The following is a 17,695-nucleotide window of genomic DNA, read 5'->3' as shown; positions in this document are numbered from 1 at the left end:
GAGAAGGAGGCTAGTGTTGGAGAAGGTGAGTACAAGGATGTGGAGCTATATAAGTTCTGTTTCATTTGGTTGATGATAAATATTGTTCCAAGATTTTCTCAGTCAATATTTCCAGCAATCATTCTGACATAAAGAAATATATATGTGGAAGGATAACCAGGACTTATAATTTCATATTAACATTAGCTTTTATGCAGATTTAAATCAGGCATTAACAATTTTTGGAGTGCTGGTAAAACCTCAAGTGGAATATTTACTGATCTATTTTGTACTAATGGTGGTGATGGTTACTGCCAAAATCATTAAAATCCAATTGAGCTCATGCAGCTGATTTTCCTTTCAGGGTCTCAGCGGGCACCCGACAGGTGCAGTGTACCTGAGGCAGGAATTTGCACATGGATGGGGGTGGGAGTAGAAACAGGAGCATAACTGCAGACCTGCAGCCATGAACCTAGGTGCTGGCAATAGGGTCTTCTGAATGAAAGAAAGACTTGCATTTATATAGCGCCTTTCATGACCTCGGGACGTACCAAAGCACTTTACAGCCAATGAAGTACTTTTGAAGTGCAATCACTGTTGTAATGTAGGAAATGTGACAGTCAATTTGCACACAACAAGGTCCCACAAATAGCAATGTGATAATGACCAGATAATCTGTTTTAGTGATGTTGGCTGAGGGATCAATATTGGCCAATAACTCCCCCTGCTGTTCTTCAAAATGATGCCATGGGATCTTTCACGTCCACTTGAGAGGGCAGATGGAACCTTGGTTTAATGTCACATCTGAGAAACGGCACCTCCGACAGTGCAGCACTCCCTCAGTATTGCACTGAAGTGTCAGCCTAGATTTTGTGCTCAAATCTTTGGAGTGGGACTTGAACCCACGACCTTCTGACTCAGAAGCAAGAGTGCCATGACTGACACTTCTGGCTGCTGCTGAAGAGGCTAGGAGTTTGTCTGAGGGGGGAGGGGTGGAAACGTGGTGCAAAATCCTGCACTCTTACTTGCTTTATCTTTCAGGTTGCCCACTGGGAACCCCACGGACCTCCCAGTTCACAGAGGATCCCGACACAAGTCTCATCATTAGGTGCCTCTCCATAAGCCGACAAACAGGAAAGTGAGGCGGGAGATTGGAAATGCCCCATCCTGCCTCACGCTCATGCTGAATCTGCACTTAAGCTAGGTTGCAGGCCCGGTTACGTCATTTTGAGGCAGCTCAGGAAATCTTGGTTGATATTGTGAGAGCAGAGACTTAATGCAATGAGCCTGTGCCCCCATTTCCTCTTCTGGGAACTGAGCATTCCTCAGGCACAATGAAGAGGAAAATCTGCCCTCAAATATTTAGGAGGCAGAGTGACTCTAAATACAAATATATTTAATCTGAATTGAAATTCAACTGAATGCTGCCAGAGTGCTACAAAATGACTCACAGATTCACAGTCTTCATCCTGTTTGAGAAAATGGGGCCCTCGGAGCAGCATCTATCCGATTTTGATGTGACAGCTATAGCTGCCAAAAACAGCAGGGATCCAGAAGGAAGCAATCTTCTCCCAAAAGAATTTATCAGCTGAAAAACAATTGTCTTTTTAGAAGAGGCCATAAAAAAGGCAATTGGGCTCTTATGTACTATGCACTGAATACCAAATCAAGAATGTGTTGTTGAGTTTGTATAAGACATTGGTTAGGCAACAGCTGCAGTATTGCATGTAGTTCTGTGCACCCTGTCATTGAAAGAATATTTGAGCCACAGAAAAGGAACAGTGAAGATTCACTAGAATGATACCAGGAAAGAGATACTGTAGTGATCAAAGAAACGCTCAAAAATTGGATCGTTTTCACTGGAACAGAGAAGGTAGAGGGGCTACTAATAGAGGTTTTCAAAATTATGAAAGGTATTCAGAAGGTAAATAATAAAAGACTGTCTTCACTCATCAGCGAATTGATAATAAATTGGTGTAGACCGAGAAGTATCACTTGAAGAAAAAAGGGGGAATATGGAAGATTTTTTTCACATGGGAGAATGTTTAGAACATGGGGGTCTAGAAAGTTGTTGATGCCGCGCCTGTTTTACAGGAGTAAAATGGGCACCTTAGCATCCAATGTGGCAGACGGTGTGCGTGCGATCATTCCGTGCCGGAAGTGAACTGCCCGCCATATTGGTAAAGGCTCAGTATAGGCGTCCAGGGCCCGTGCCTGAAACAGGCGTTAGGCCTTTTGTACATGCAAATAGGGGGCCTAACACTTATTTAAGGCCCACTTCCCAAAATTGGGCAGCCTGTCGCTTTCAGGATGACCATGTATACATGCAGCCTAACCAGCGGTTCTTAAAGGGAATGCTGGAGGCCGCCACCAAAAAGGTAAGTTTTTTAAAAAAGTACTTACCTGAATGAGGAGCTGGGGTAGTGCCGAAGACTGTTACTGGCCCCTGTTTGGCCCCCTCAATTGCCCCCCCCCCAACTTGGTCCTCGTGGAACTGGCAAGCTGTCTCTGGATGCCCGATTGGTGTCCGCCGCTCGCCAGCAATATGCTGATGTGGCAGAGGCCCAATCTTGATAAAAAATGAACTTCTACCTCAGGGATTTTTTTTTAATCAGAAGTGGATATTGAGGCATATCACATTGTTTCATAGGGGATTGGATAAGTATTTATAAAGAAGAATGTAAAAGAATGGGGGGAAATGGGCAGGGACGAAGGATTAGAGTAGGTAGCTCCAATTGTAGAGCTAACATTGGCACTGGCATGGTGAGCACAGTGGCCTCAGTTAGTGCTGTAATCTCTATGATTCTTTTTGGTGTTTATTGAAAGGACAGTGGCTGAGGAGATTTAGCACTGAGCAGAAAAGTTCTGATTGACTATTGCAAAGTGAGTTAGAGACATCTTGTTCAATAGGGCAGTGACTGTATGGTTCTTTGAAACCAAGCTCTTGCAACTCAGAATTCATCTACAATTCTGTCATTATTGGTAACCAAGTAAACTGATTCTGGTGATTTGACATGTTAAGATGGTCATCCCATGTTGCTTTGGAATACCTAAATTGAATAGGATTTCATTCCATGAATATCCAAGCAATGCATAATGCCCTAAAAATTTGTCCCATCCTAAAGGATCTCCCTTGGCGTTGCTCACAGTAAGTTGGAGCAGATGCTGATTGATAAGGACAGGAGTTCAATACCATGTGAAGCACAATGTTGTTTTTTTGTTGCTAAGGTGGTCTATGTCCCTTTAAGGCCACAAGGCCTAATTGCTGTCTATGGGCACAATCTGTAGTCAATTACAGGCTTATTCTTAGGTACACACTAAAGACAATTAGAGTGTAATTGTCTCACAGTAGATTGGCAGCTGGTCGTGTATCCCCGACTCATTCCCAAGTTCAGAAAAACCAACAAGAAGTGAATGGCTCTCTTTCAAGATTGTTTTGTACCTGTAACAAAGGATGACACTTTGAAGTGTGAGACCTGAAGTGTGATAGACTGAAAACCTATTTTCGTAAAGGAGTCAATCTCCCGTGGAATTGCACACAGGGGAGTTGAATTTGCACGGAGCATCTCCTGACCTTCGACCGTAATTTCAGCGGAAGAACTGCAGAAACCAGGGGCAAATGGTGCAAAACAGGGTTTATCCCCTGGAAGCCTTCAAGTAAACTAGTGTGTTTTGTCAGTTTTTGGGGGGAGGGGCAGGGTTGCTGTATTTCACACTGTTTACTGACGCCAGAAATAACTCTTCGGCTCATTTACACAATTAAATTGCCTTGCTTCTGAATTTTTAATCTGAAATATTTACATCATTATGACTTGCATTTAATTGGATGGATTTGTCACCAGTTGCCTATCTAGCAAACAAAACCCAGGCCCTGTTACTTCATATCTCCTAGACGATTACACCGCCTATCTCCAACCTCCCCTCTCATGAAACGTTGTCAGTTCAGAGACTTTGGGCTCGATGTTACCAGGGCTGCGGGTTCGCGGCGGGAGGGCTATTGGGCCTATGGGTAACGCGCCCGGCGAAATCAGTCTGCCCCGCGCGCGATCGCAGCCTAAATGGATCCACTTACCTGGTCTTCCGGGTTCCCCACTGCTGAGCTGCGCGGCGGGCAGACTGCGCATGCGCAGTAAGGTCTGTCAGCTGGAGGAGCTCTATTTAAAGGGGCAGTCCTCCACTGACTGATGCTGCAACAAATAGAAAAAATTACAGCATGGAGCAGCACAGGGGGAAGGCTGCTCCCAGTTTAATGATGCCTCACACCAGGTATCATTGGATGGGGTGAGGAGGAGGGGGAGGACAGAGATCTTCCCCCCCGGCGGGCAGGAGGAAGCGGCCTGCCTCTGCCACCAGGAAGGCCTGGCTCGAGGTGGCAGAGGAGGTCACCTGCACCACCAACATATCGCCCACCTGCATACAGTGCAGGAGGCGCTGCAATGACCTAAGTAGGTCAGCCAAAGTGAGTATACTTACTCATTCCCCTACACTCCATCTGCCACATCACCGCCCCCACCCCACATCTCCTTCTGCACTGCCAACACTACTCTGTCACATCACCCCTCACACCCACTCAAAGCTCATCCTCATCTTACCTGCACTTACTCACCTCGCCAGTACTCGTCCCGCCACTACCACTCAACCCAATCCTCATACAATCTCATGGCTCTATCTCATACTCACCCTCTCGTGCATCTCTTTCACAGTCAGCCTCACTCAACCTGCCACTACCTGTGCTGCAGCCACAGGGCATGCATCACATATGTGCAGTAGGCAGCGTAAGGCAAACGTGTCGTGAGCATGAAGGGGATGCACAAGGGTGTTTGAGGGTTTGTCATGGTTTTTACTTATTTTGAATTTCTGACCAACTCACATTACATATTATATTGGCACCACTACTGCCACTGTCTTTGCAAATCTTGTCTGGTTTGTGCAATAATGCCCTTTCCTGAGGATCACAATGAAGACCCACAACTGATGCCACCCATTGTGTTACTGCAGAGTGGTGTAGGTGTATTTGCAGGGCTCTTTTGTGGAGACGTCGGCGATGTCCCCGGTGGCACCCTGGAAGGATGCGGAGGAGAAGTTGTTGAGGGCAGTGGTGACTTTGACAGCGACAGGTAAGAAGATGGTGCTCGGGCCAGCCGGGAGCAGCTCGGCATGAAGGAGGCTGCAGATGTCCACGACTACATGTCGAGTGACTCTGAGCCTCCGTGTGCACTGCTGCTCAGAGAGGTCCAGGAAGCTGAGCCTCGGTCTGTGGACCCTGTGGCGAGGGTAGTGCCCTCTGCGACGCATCTCTCTCTGCGGTTGCCCTCTCTCCTGCTGTGCAGGTGAATGTGTTACAGCACTGTGTTGTGGAGCTCCACGTGTCAGAGGTGGACGGTGTGGCCGGCGAGGCTGGTGAGGCTGGTGATGCTGTTGGCCCTCCGAGGAGGTCATGACTGCAGCTACGGCAGCCTCCATCTGGAAGATGTACATCTGAGGGGGTCCGCAAGGTAGGTACATGTCTCTGGACCCCAGGGTAAGTGTGCAAGTTGGTGAATTTTCTTGTCAGGAGGAGGGTGGTGGAGGCCAAACTTTGTCCCAAGTGACAGAGTGGCCTCCTGCAATGAGTGAGGGATCCCCACCCCCCACCTGTCAAATGGACCTTTGCAGCTGCCACAGGCTGACAGCTGCAACACGTCCATTTGAACTGGGAGTGTTTCCCCCAGTATGGGAAACAGTCCCAGTTGTCTATAAAATCCCATCCCTCCTGACATATTCCCCTAATCAGGTCAGTGAATGACCTGAAATAGCAAAGTAAATACTTTTAAGTGGCACCCCGCTGGCTTTAATTGCCTGCGGGAGTCCCACATGCGGGGGCTGTGCGCGCATGTCGGCGCGTCTGTGGAGAACCCGGAAGTGGGTGGGTTGGAGCTGGGCTCCGGATCCGCTCCGGGATTCCCCGATTTTCAGAGCCCCCCCACCATGAACGCACCCGATAGCGGGTGCTAAAAAGAAGCCCTTTCTTTCAACAGCGGTCTTCATTGGCTCCATGTATGCTGATTCCCTGTCTCAAGAATGTGTTAACTCTTTTCCTAATTCTGGTCATGAAAACATTAACTCTGCGCCCACCCTTCGTTGAGGGTTCTATAACAAGGGGGCATAGATTCAAGGTAAAAGGCGGGAGGTTTAGAGGGGATTTGAGAAAGAACTTTTTCACCCAGAGGGTGGTTGGAGTCTGGAATTCACTGCCTGAGAGGGTTGTGGAGGCAGGAACCCTCACAACATTCAAGAAGCATTTGGATGAGCACTTGAAATGCCATAGCATACAAGGCTACGGACCAAATGCTGGAATATGGGATTAGAGTAGACAGGGCTTGATGGCCGGCGCGGACACGATGGGCCGAAGGGCCTCTATCCGTGCTGTATAACTCTATGACTCTATGACTCACCCCCCTCTCCCTTTCAGTGCAGTATACAGGGACCTAAAATTCTAGATTATCTGCATCAATTACCAATATATCTTTCAGTAAAGGTATCACCGTATGAAAAAATAGTTTTTTAAAATTTCTTTTAATATTGTTTGATTTTATTGTGCTGAAATCAGATGTGTAATGCCCTGGAGCACGGATTTTTATTGCAAGGTTTTTTTTAATGTTCTGAAAGGAGCTATGTTGATGGTATGGCTGGCAGCTGAAAGCAATCTGAATGTTTGAACATAAATGGGATATAGTGACTTGAGAAAAAAAATGTGAAGGCTTAGAGAGAAGTCTTTTTGATGTGTGAATCATTGTTTAAACTTAAATGAAATGCCGTCAAGTAATGTGAATTGTAAGTAGCTGCTAGATACATGAAAGAGAAACAAAGATGGAGGACACAGGTCATAATCACCAGAAGTATTTATGAAAAAGTTATCAATTTAGCTATTCTAACCACAACCCATGAAGAATTGAATGCTAACAAAGGAGTATCGTACATTTACTTTCTCTTTGAGCTCAAAGACTATTATTTCCCAGGAACACAATATCTAAGGATCTCCATAAGGTTGCATGCTATGAATAATGAACCACATATACCAAAGACAGCATAAAAAAACACAAAAAATGCTGGCAATACACAGCAGGTCTGTCTGATTTCTAGAGAAGAATTGAAGCCCAAAACATTAAATTGTTAGCTGTCTCCACAGATGCAGGGTCACTTGCCGTGTGTTTCCAGCATCTTCTGTTATTATTTCAGATTTCTAGCATTTGCATTTCTTACTTTTTCCTTTTATCTTAGATTTAACCTTGAATACAACAACAAAAACTTGGATTTATATAGCGCCTTTAACATAGTAAAACATCTCAAGGTGCTTCACAGGAGTGTCACCAAACAGAATTTAACAGTGAGCCACATAAGGTGATAATAGGACAGATAACCAAAAGCTTAGTCAAAGAGGTAGGTTTTAAGGAGCGTCTTAAAGGAGGAGAGAGAGGTGGAGAGGCGGAAAGGTTTAGAGTGGGAATTCCAAACCTTAAAGCCTAGGCAGCACGACCGCCAATGATGGAACGATGAAAATTGGGGTTGTGCAACAGGCCAGAATTGGAAGAGTGCAGAGATCTCGGAAGGTTGTAGGGCTGGAGGAGGTTACAGAGATAAAGAGGAGCATGGCTATGGAGGGATTTGGGGACAGTAAACTCCAGAATACAGCAGAAAATTATATTCATTTAAAATTTCTGCTTGGCTTAAAATGTGTTTATATATGTGTGTATATATAAGAAAAACTGCAAATCTGGAAGGCCTGCTGTGTATTTCCAGCACTGTCTGCGTTTAATTATGCTGTTTTTGGTTGGGTATTTTGGTTACATATTCACAGCACATGACCGTCTGTAGCTCCTTATACATGGCATTGATGGGAAGCGAGGACTCCCTTCAGTTTTTAAACTCAAAGGCGTGGATTATTCCCAACAGTGCTTACAACTGATATTTTATCAACTCATCATTGTATTACGTTGAAAGGAGAAAAATAAGCCAGACTCCATTGCTTGAACCCACTGGGAGCTTTTCAAATTTAGAGCACTCAGCTGTGGTATGCTTTCTTCAGGGTTGTTTTTTCTGGATTGTTGCATAATGTGATATGTGACTTTTTAAATTAGGTATATATATATAAACTGTAATTATTATATTTGCACCACACTCTACATTATTTCACTTTAAAGATTACTATTGTTCCACAGTCAATTACATCCACTACTACACAAAATTAAGAACACAGCATGTAGGAAGGGAAGACAAATCTATTCAATCCAGCCAGACAGCTTGCATCTTTTTCTATCAGAGCAAATCTGACCTCTTTTTGATCTTTGTATTACCTCAACGTAATCTCCTCTACTCCTTGTAGAATGTAACATTAATTGCAGCATTTATGGAGTATCTGCATGTGCTTTAAACTATATCTTAGCTCAATGGTTGCAGTTTTCTTATTATTTGTCCTTTGACCCTTGACATGCACTGTAATTAGATTTTATGTTTTTCTATCAAAGCCAGAATTTACAAGTACAAATTCAGTTAGGCATGGTCCTCGCTATCTATCAACATAAGATGACCAGTACAACAAATTTGGATATCATTGAATGCACCCTTACCTTCATACTAATTAAAATTTTAACCACTGTTGCTTATACCATTAAGCACATGATTTAAATTACACAGAGCTATTGTCTGGGAAATAGTTATGGAATGAATTTCCTGAGAACTTTTAACAGCATAGGGTTGAACTAGTCATCCCTACCGTTATATGGGCAGAAGGGATGAAAGAGTACAGAGATTATTGCTATCCCATTTAGAAATAATTGTCCAAGATCCAAATCGTACATGGTGCATTACCCTCAATATATTTAACCTTGAAGCCGATATAGAACATTAGTGACTTAATATTCCACACTTTAAATTATTGCATATATTCATAATTAAAATACAGTAAGCAGAAGAAAACTATATAAAATAAAGTGTGATTTTCAAGTTAATGAGTTGTTGAAGGATCAGTTGCTAAATGTAACATTAAATTAAAATATGTTCAATTGTTCAGGCTTAAAAGATCACATTTAGGCTCATAGCTTAATTTACAGAGAATCTTGCAAATATTTGTCACACTCATGTGGTGAAAACTGATATCATTAGGTGTTGCATGGATTGGATAGCTGAGTTATGTTGAATGGTTTCATGTAAAGGAAAGGCTGGATTTGAGCTCTCAACCCAAGAAGATATTGAAACTGAGCGTTCACACTATTGAGGTGAATGAGTGAGTCACGAATGGAGGTAGAACCATCAGAATGATTAACTGAAATATACAGGACGAGAAAGATTCCTCACATTCTTAATGTCGTTGGCTAGACATAATCACTGGTCTTTTGATGGCAAGTGTCACGAGCCAAACACCTTCATTGTGATTCAGTGAACCTTTTCAGCCTTGTATCAGGTAAACTGTTGCCCAGGCTTCTTGAAATGTTCCTGGTTGTTGCTTAGGGAGTAGTTAAGTTCCATATTTTTAATATTATAGAGCAACCAAGGTGAGGGGTCAAGGCTGATAGAGCAGAATGCCATCAGGGTTCAAAAGAATAAAAGAAAAGGCAAGATAAATCATGATGCAGTGATCAGGTGATGGCAAGTTATCATTTTAAAGGCCTAAAGATTGTAGGAGGTAGGAAAGACTGAGGAAAATATATAACTACCCATCAGTACGGACCAGGACCCTCTCTCCTCAACACCATTCCTACCTGAATCCTGCTGCTATTTAAAGTGATTCCAGCCATTGCATACTGCAGAGGAGGATTTTCATGATAAGAGGAGTTCCTGCCTACAGCAGGCAGTGCTGGAATCACTTCAGGTAACTGTAGGATTTGGGTAAGAGAGACACCAGAAAATTATTAACAACTGTTTTCGATAAATTTAACGGATGGAATACATCTAAGACCATTAACCTCTAGATGAGCTCCCTCCATTTCCCAAGGCTACTAAACTTTGTTTGTACACTCCAGCAGAAAATCACACACTTTGGCAAACAAATTTCGATTTTACTATCAACAGCATTTCTATGCTACCTACTTGAATTTCATATCACCATGTCCACAACCTTGTGACTAAAACCTTACTTACTTGTGCTCCAGATCTTTTAATCCTATATGGTACTCACTGAGGTTGAGAGGTGGGTAGCTGGGCAATTTCCGCTAGAGCCTTCGAGGCCTGAGGTGATGTTGGCTTCGGTGATGCTAATGTCCTTGACAGAGCCAGTTCCAGCTGCATCTCTCTTGCACTTGCAAAGGGTGGACTTGCCTTGGCAGAAAGCTCCGTCATGTGCAGGCATCAGAAGGAGCCGGCAAGAGGGAACTACAGTCACTGTCCAGAGAGGCACCGGCATCTTGAATTACTATTCCTGGCAGCCTACTGGCTCAGTCAGTGAGACAACAGACTGAATAGTCCTAATTAAGTCCTGGAAGCCCTATGTAATCTGCTGTTAAGGCTGTCTCAAAAGGCATCCATGGAAGCAGTCATATAGACTTGGGTGATCAAGTACTCTATGGGACACAATGATCTCTGTGTTGCTGAAGGTGGCAGAAGGGAAATGACAGAAGTGGAAAGCAAATCAAGGTAGAATCATGGAGATCTGGGGTTGGTTTATTATTCCTGATGTTTATTTGATGGTCTTTGTGAGTCAAAAATATTTAGGCAGAACTTTACTTCAAAAGATTAACTGGGTGGGATAGAGTCCATGATGGGGTAGATTGGTAGTATCCATGATAGGATAGATTATGCATGGTCTGTGTGTAGGAACTGTGTATATCAAAACCCAATTTGTAAGACATTAGTTGGAGGATCTTAAATGTGCTTCCCTTAAACCTTTATCAATATGTAGGAAAAATAGATTGAGATCTATATCTGCATCGAGGGTTAATATATGATCCCAAAGTTGGTTATAGAATCATCCTATATATATTGGTTCAATTAACATTAGTTAAGCCATCATTCAGTCAAAACTGCAGTATAATACTAATTGAAGTATGATTTAACTCAGTGCATTTAAAGTACCAAGAACTAAGGAGATGTTTTACTGACAACCACTTTATTTTATTACTTTTATGCAATGAAGGATAGTCAAATGTCAATATGATCACGACACACAAAACAGTAACTTGGGTTCCAGCATTCCAATGGCACAGCATCAGCTGGGTTTAGCTTTTCAAAATGTCTCTCATTACAACATTCCACTGAGTAGGTCTACAGGAAGTGCAGTTTGCATAATGAAGTAACAGGCAGAAATCTTAGGCTTCCCGTTGAAGCCCATGGTTTAAAGGGATATCAGATCTCCAGTGGGGTAGGTGCTAGGTTAAACTCTACAATGTACTTGTACCATCTTTCTCAGTGACGCACTGATTCCGGCCCTCAGCAAATTGTCTGTAATCTTCTCCTGGACTCATTGGATATTTTTTCTGTTTCTTCTATTTATAACATACAATGTTGCACCATTTTTTACACCTCTGAATTTACTGTTGAAACAACTGTTTGACTTTTCTCTTTAGTGAAATGAGCTATTTTACTCCTCTGTCAACTAATCTTCTCTTTGTTTTGCGATGGTCTGAAGTACTTTCAAACAACCTTTTTTACTGGATTGTATTCTGAAACAAAGTCATCCCTTTAAAGCTGATCTTCTGGTCTGAGTTCTGAGATAAAAAACCTCTCTGCCATTATTCCTTAGGATTAGCGGACTTTAAGCAACTTTATAGTCTCAATCAATTCTTTCAAGGCTAGAATTTTAATTAAACTTAGGCAGAAATGTCAATAAATTCAGTTTTATTCCAAGGGCTAGGGTATCACTAGATAAAAAAAGCTTTCTTTGTTTCCTGTTACAGCAGTCCCTTTCTGGTTCAGTAGGTGAATGATTAAGTTTCTCTAGAGCTGCAATCTTACTGCCTCTTTGGTGGTGCTGTGAAACGGCACTGATCTGACTCCAGAGTGCATTAAAGTAGGAGGAATGAAATCCCCAGCAGTTGGGGGTTTCAAACCCATTTGCCAGTTCACAGGCAGGAATATATCTCTGGCTTCCTGCAGTTCAAATATGCAGAAGAATATCTGATGAATGTCCAATTCTGAGGGGGCTTGACAGGGTAGATGCTGAGAGGCTGTTTCCCCTGGCTGGAGAGTCCAGAACGAGGAGGCATAGTCTCAGGATAAGGGGTTGACCATTTAAGTCTGAGATGAAGAGAAATTTCTTCACTGAGGGTTGTGAATCTTTGGAATTCGCTACCCCAGAGGGCTGTGAAAGCCAAGTCATTGAGTATGTTCAAGACTGAGGTAGATAGATTTTTGGACTCTATGGGGAATCGAGGGATACGGGGATTGGGCGAGAAAGTGAAGTTGAGGTCGAAGATCAGCCATGATCTTATTGAATGGCGGAGCAGGCTTGAGGAGCCGTATGGCCTACTGCTGCTCCTATTTCTTATGATCTTACGTTCAATAACACAGCTCAGTAACAAAAGCCCCAAAATGTCTTGGGTCATCAACACGGCAGTTATAACTGGGATCACGACCAATGGTGCCATCCAGCGAAGACCCCACCAGAGTTTGTGACAGCCGGAACAAAGTCATATATCCAAATGTTATTGATAAAAATCTATACAAGGTGCATTAGGCACAAAAAAAATCCATCTCTGTCTCAATAGAGACAGAGCTGGACTATAACTTGGTGGTGTAAAATTGTTTACAATTGTCAACCCCAGTCCATCACCGGCATCTCCACATCATGTCTCAATGGAGAGAGAGAGCGAGAGACCAATATTTGGTAAGATGCTTGAAAGGAGTATTTAATTGTATATTTGGGAAGGTATCTACGATATAAATTTTGGTTGATGCCAGGACAGCACAGCGACTAGTTTTAGAAATATAGCAGATAATTCAGTTAAATGTTTAGAGAATAAGTTAAATATGACGTCACCCTTACTTTTTAAAGTTGCACTCAAAAGATGTCCTTTTCTTCACTTCCTATAAAGGGTAGAAAATAATTTTGTAGCCATGTTTCTAATTTTTTTAAGTAAATATTTCTGCAAATATAGCAAAATGGGAAACAATCTTTTTAACTGTATTGTATTCTGAGGCAAGGTTGTCCCTTTATACCTGATCTTCTGGTCTGAGTTCTGATAAAAACCTCTCTGCCATTATACCTTAATATCAATGGATTTCAGACATCTTTATACTATCAATTAATTATTTCAAGGCTAGAATTTTAATTAAACTTAGGCAGTTGTCCACAAGTTTTTTTCCAAGGACTAGAGTATCACTAGGCAAAAAAAAAAGCTTTCTTTGTTTTCTGTTACACCCATTCCTCTCTGGTTCAGTAGGTGAATGAATGGGGAAAAGGTACGGGGTAGATTTTCACTTTCGTCTGTGCTTGAAAACAAGCATTAGTGGATCGGCTGCCCGTTATATACCCAACCCGATCATCCAAAATCAGGAGGGGTGTATAACAGAGAGCCGATCTGCTCCCCTCCCCTCCCCCGCCCCAACCCCCACCTTTTTTCCGCCACAGTGAAAATCTAACCCGTAGTCTTAAGGAAAACTGATTTTTGAATATATCTCCTCTCCATCAATGAAGACAAGCTACCTACCAGTATTGCCTGTAATGGCAAGTAAGGTTTTACTTTATCTACAATTGACGTGGAGCTGTCTTTTCAAAGTTCAAACTGATTGAATTGAAAGATCAATGAGTTTACGATCTATCAACCAGTTCCAATAAAAGAGCAAACTGAGCGTGCTCACCTAATATATTACTGGACATTTGTAATATTTAATAATAAACGTTACAGACTTTAGTTGTAACATTTGTTTTGTATGACTTTTATTGATCAGTTGCTACGTTGCTCAATTTAGAACATTTTTCTTGTCTTTCAGGCCTCCACCTGTAAGTGAAAGTGCCGAAATAGGAACTGCAGTTGTCACTGTAACTGCAGCTGCTATCAATCAAACTATAGTGTATTCAATTATAGCAGGAAATGATGGCGGTAAGGACATTTGAGTTGAATAATTTTGTAGAGTACAGTGATTTTGAACGTCAATTTTTCAATCTTGTCAGTCTTGGTATGATTGCTCCTCATGACAAGCCATGTAATAGTTAATTTTATATATAACATGAGCAACAAAGCTAAAAGTTGGAAGATAGTTAATCATCTTATCAAAGGTTTCTTTTATCAGAACTATATGTTTTAACATATTTCTTATATGCATATATTGACACACTGTATAATGTATGGACTGGTCTGTTTTGGTTTATTCCCAGTGGTTTGCTTGTCATCTCCACAACTTTTATCAGCGCATGAGTCCCTTCCTCTTCCTACTACTTCAGAGCAACTCTAACAATCAGTGCGTCCCTCTTGCACCACCCCCTTCAGAACAGTGAATAACACTGATTTATGGAGAATGAGGCCAGAGCTTGTGGAGTCAGGGACAAGTAGCAGAATGGATAGCAAGCTGGCTACAAAGCAGAAAACAAAGATTTTAGGTTAAGGTTAGCTGCTCTGACTGGCAAAAGGTGGGAAGTAATGTTCCACAGGGATCGGTGCTGAGACCACTATTGTTCACAATTTACATAAACAATTTGGACTCGAGAATCGGAAGTACAATTTCAAAATTTGTGGATGGCACCAAATTGAGGGGTATAGTTAATACTAAAGAAGAATGTGACAAAATACAAGAAGACATTAATAAACTTGCAGAATGGACATGTAATTAGCAAATTAATTTCAATATAGATAAGTGTGAGGTGATGCATTTTGATAGGAAGAATAGGGGGGTCAAATACTGCTTGGATAATAAGAGTCTAAATGGGATATAGGAGCAAAGAGATCTGGGGTACAGATACACAAATCACTAAAAGTAGTGACACAGGTTATTAAGGCCATTAAAAAAGCAAACTAAGCAGTGGGATTCATTTCTAGAGGGATAGAATTGAAAAGCAGAAGAGTTATGTTAAACTTGTATAGAACCTTGGTTAGACCATACTTATGAGTGCTGTGCACAGTTCCGATCTCCATATTATAGAAAGGATATAGAGACACTGGAGAAGGTGCAAAAAGGATTCACAAGGATAATACCAGAACTGAAAGGATAGATTTATCAGGAAAGGCTGAACAGGCTGAGGCTCTTCTCTCTAGAAAAGGGAAGGCTGAGGGGTGACCTGATAGAGGTCTTTAAGATTGTGAAATGGTTTGGTGGGGTAGATGTAGAGAAAATGTTTCCACTTCTGGGGGAGACCAAAACTAAAGGTCATAAATATAAGATAGTCACTAATAAATCCAATAGGGAATTCAGGAGAAATGTCTTTACCTAACGAGTGGTAAGAATGTGGAACATGCTACCACAAGGAGTAGTTGAGGTGAATAGCATAGATGCATTTAAGGGGAAGCTAGATAAGCACTTGAGGGAGAAAGGAATAGAAGGGTATTCTGATAGGGTTAGATGAAGAGGTGTGGAGCATAAACACTAGCATAGAGCAGTTGGGCTGAATTGCCTGTTTCTGTGCTGTAGACTCTATGTAATTTCCTCTAATCTGTCTCCTAACCAATTCCTTTTATTCTATTTGTTCACTGCCACAAATTCTGACTCAGGCAGGGATGCTGTAATGAGAAATCAGAGGCTACATCTAAAAATGCAGCCATGAGACAATTGAAAAACTCTAAAAAAAAAATCTAATTTTAGTTCAAATGTCCAAATCTTCAATATGAATTTGTATGGGTATATGTACATAGTTAATGATGCTATATAATCTGCTTTTATTACATATAGTTTTAAAGGAGTAATTTTAATGGTGCATTACATTTAAAGGTCTTTGTGCTATATCACTTCCATTATATATATATATATAAAATCAATGTGTAAGGCATTACCACAGCAATATGCTGTCCCATTACACAGAAACACATAAAACAAATTAAACAAAACAACTTTAATAATAAATAGGTTATATAAATCTGATGCAAGATCCAGGAGCATTGAATTTGGGACTAAACTACCTCTTACATCAGACTCATAACTGACTTACTTTTACGGCCAATTTTGTTTGCTAATTTACTTCTGCTTTTTCCATTATGTATCCTATACTTTTCTGTTCTCAGGGATATAGATAATATCTTCATGAAATTAATGACCATGTGTATAGATTGCTCTGATTTTAGTTTTGTGAACCCATTCAATTTTCTTTCCATTGCTATTAATGGTCATAAAATTCGGGCGGGCTCTATAACAGGCGGGCGATCTGCTCCACCAGATTACAGTGCAGGTGGTGAAGGTGAAAATCTACCACTATATATTTCTGCTGATATTGTGTATCTGTTGCTACTTGATGATGTTTCCGACAGATATCAGTAAACGTCTTGGAATGTATTAGAAGTTTAGGTTAAGTAAAACAATTATTTTTTATTTCAATATTATGGGGAAATTTTTGTTTTCACGGATCACCCATCCGTTATAAAATTTATCCAGTTTTGATTTCAATGGAATAAAAATCGGACGGGTTCTACAATGGGAGGGTGAACTGCTTTGTCATATTACAGCCCAGGCAGTGAAGGTGAAAATCTGCCCCAATGTGTTCAATAAGCAGTTTCTTATTTTGAAAGGTAACAGGTTCAAGGGCATGTTGCAAAATAATCTCAAGGGAGGATTTCCAAGTTAGGACATAGATCAGTTGTGTACACAAAGTAGGTGAGATTTTCTTCAGATGGAGATGGATAAAAATAACTTTCCCTGATAGCTCACCAGTTAAGGCAGTAAATAGCTGAGTCATACAAAGAAGGACTACAGTAAATTGGCTGATTGCAGCTTAGGGGTGGGGGGTGGCTAGGGATGCTAAAATTGACCTCAGCACACCAGGTTAGGAAGGGGAAAATTATTCAAGGTTCCTACTCTTGATCACTACCCAGCAATTCCTGATTCTCTGGGCAAATTTGTCTCAGTAAGCAGCGATGGCATCCAAACCAGATCATTTTCTTTATACTCACCGGCCCTCTCCTGTTCCCTTTATATTCACTGGCTGTCTCCTCCTTCATTGTCTTAGTAGAAGCAGATTTACTTTGCATCTAGTGCGTGGCATCACTGACATCTGAGTGCTTGATGTTAACATGGGACCTAAAGTTGAAAGCCATTCGTCTGGGAACTGGAAAATGTTCCTCTTGTCAATTTCTCATCTGTAACATCTTAAAATAATTTTTAAAAATAATTCAAATTAGTATATTCCGTTGCTGTGTTCTTGTGTGAATAAAATATTAAACATTTCCTGTTTCAGGAGTATTTAAGATCAACAATCGGACAGGAGTCATCACAACAAATAAAATGTTGGACTATGAATCCATAAAAGACTACGAAATTAGAATCCAGGCAGATTCATTGCTGTTCTTCAGGTCAAACCTCAGGGTTCCTTCAAGAAGTAAGTCAAGATGATTACTTTTTTATTTTTGTTTCCAACTTAAATTATTTAACGATTGGTCACTGGATTATCTTATGTCCCTGATACAGCGAGAAGGATAATTTCCCAGGTGTGCACTTCCAACAAGAAGTCGCAAAATTGGAAAATCACGCTACCCGTGATTTTCCAACCATTCAAATTCGTGAGCTCAGAAAATCGGTCCTGTAAAATATTTCGAACTAAAAAATTTACGTCCTCCGCTTGTGCATATGTTTGAGTCCTTTATTTTATTTTTTAAATAATACACCA

At 41.4% G+C, this 17,695-nt stretch overlaps 1 protein-coding gene across 1 annotated transcript in view; it reads left to right on the top strand.

The window, feature by feature from the left end:
• The window catches only part of pcdh15b (protocadherin-related 15b), a 591,688-nt gene that overhangs the window by 439,586 nt on the left and 134,407 nt on the right, over window positions 1–17,695 (top strand). The window contains exons 23-24 of the mRNA XM_068002764.1: window positions 13,882–13,991; window positions 17,267–17,407. Of these exons, the coding sequence (XP_067858865.1) occupies window positions 13,882–13,991; window positions 17,267–17,407 (251 nt within the window). The remainder of the gene's footprint in view (window positions 1–13,881; window positions 13,992–17,266; window positions 17,408–17,695) is intronic.

The sequence above is a fragment of the Heptranchias perlo genome, chromosome 21, assembly GCF_035084215.1.
Source record: "Heptranchias perlo isolate sHepPer1 chromosome 21, sHepPer1.hap1, whole genome shotgun sequence".
NCBI classification, from domain to species: Eukaryota; Metazoa; Chordata; class Chondrichthyes; order Hexanchiformes; family Hexanchidae; genus Heptranchias; species Heptranchias perlo.
Note: the sequence above shows the minus strand (reverse complement) of the source record. Positions and strands in the feature narration are given on the sequence as shown.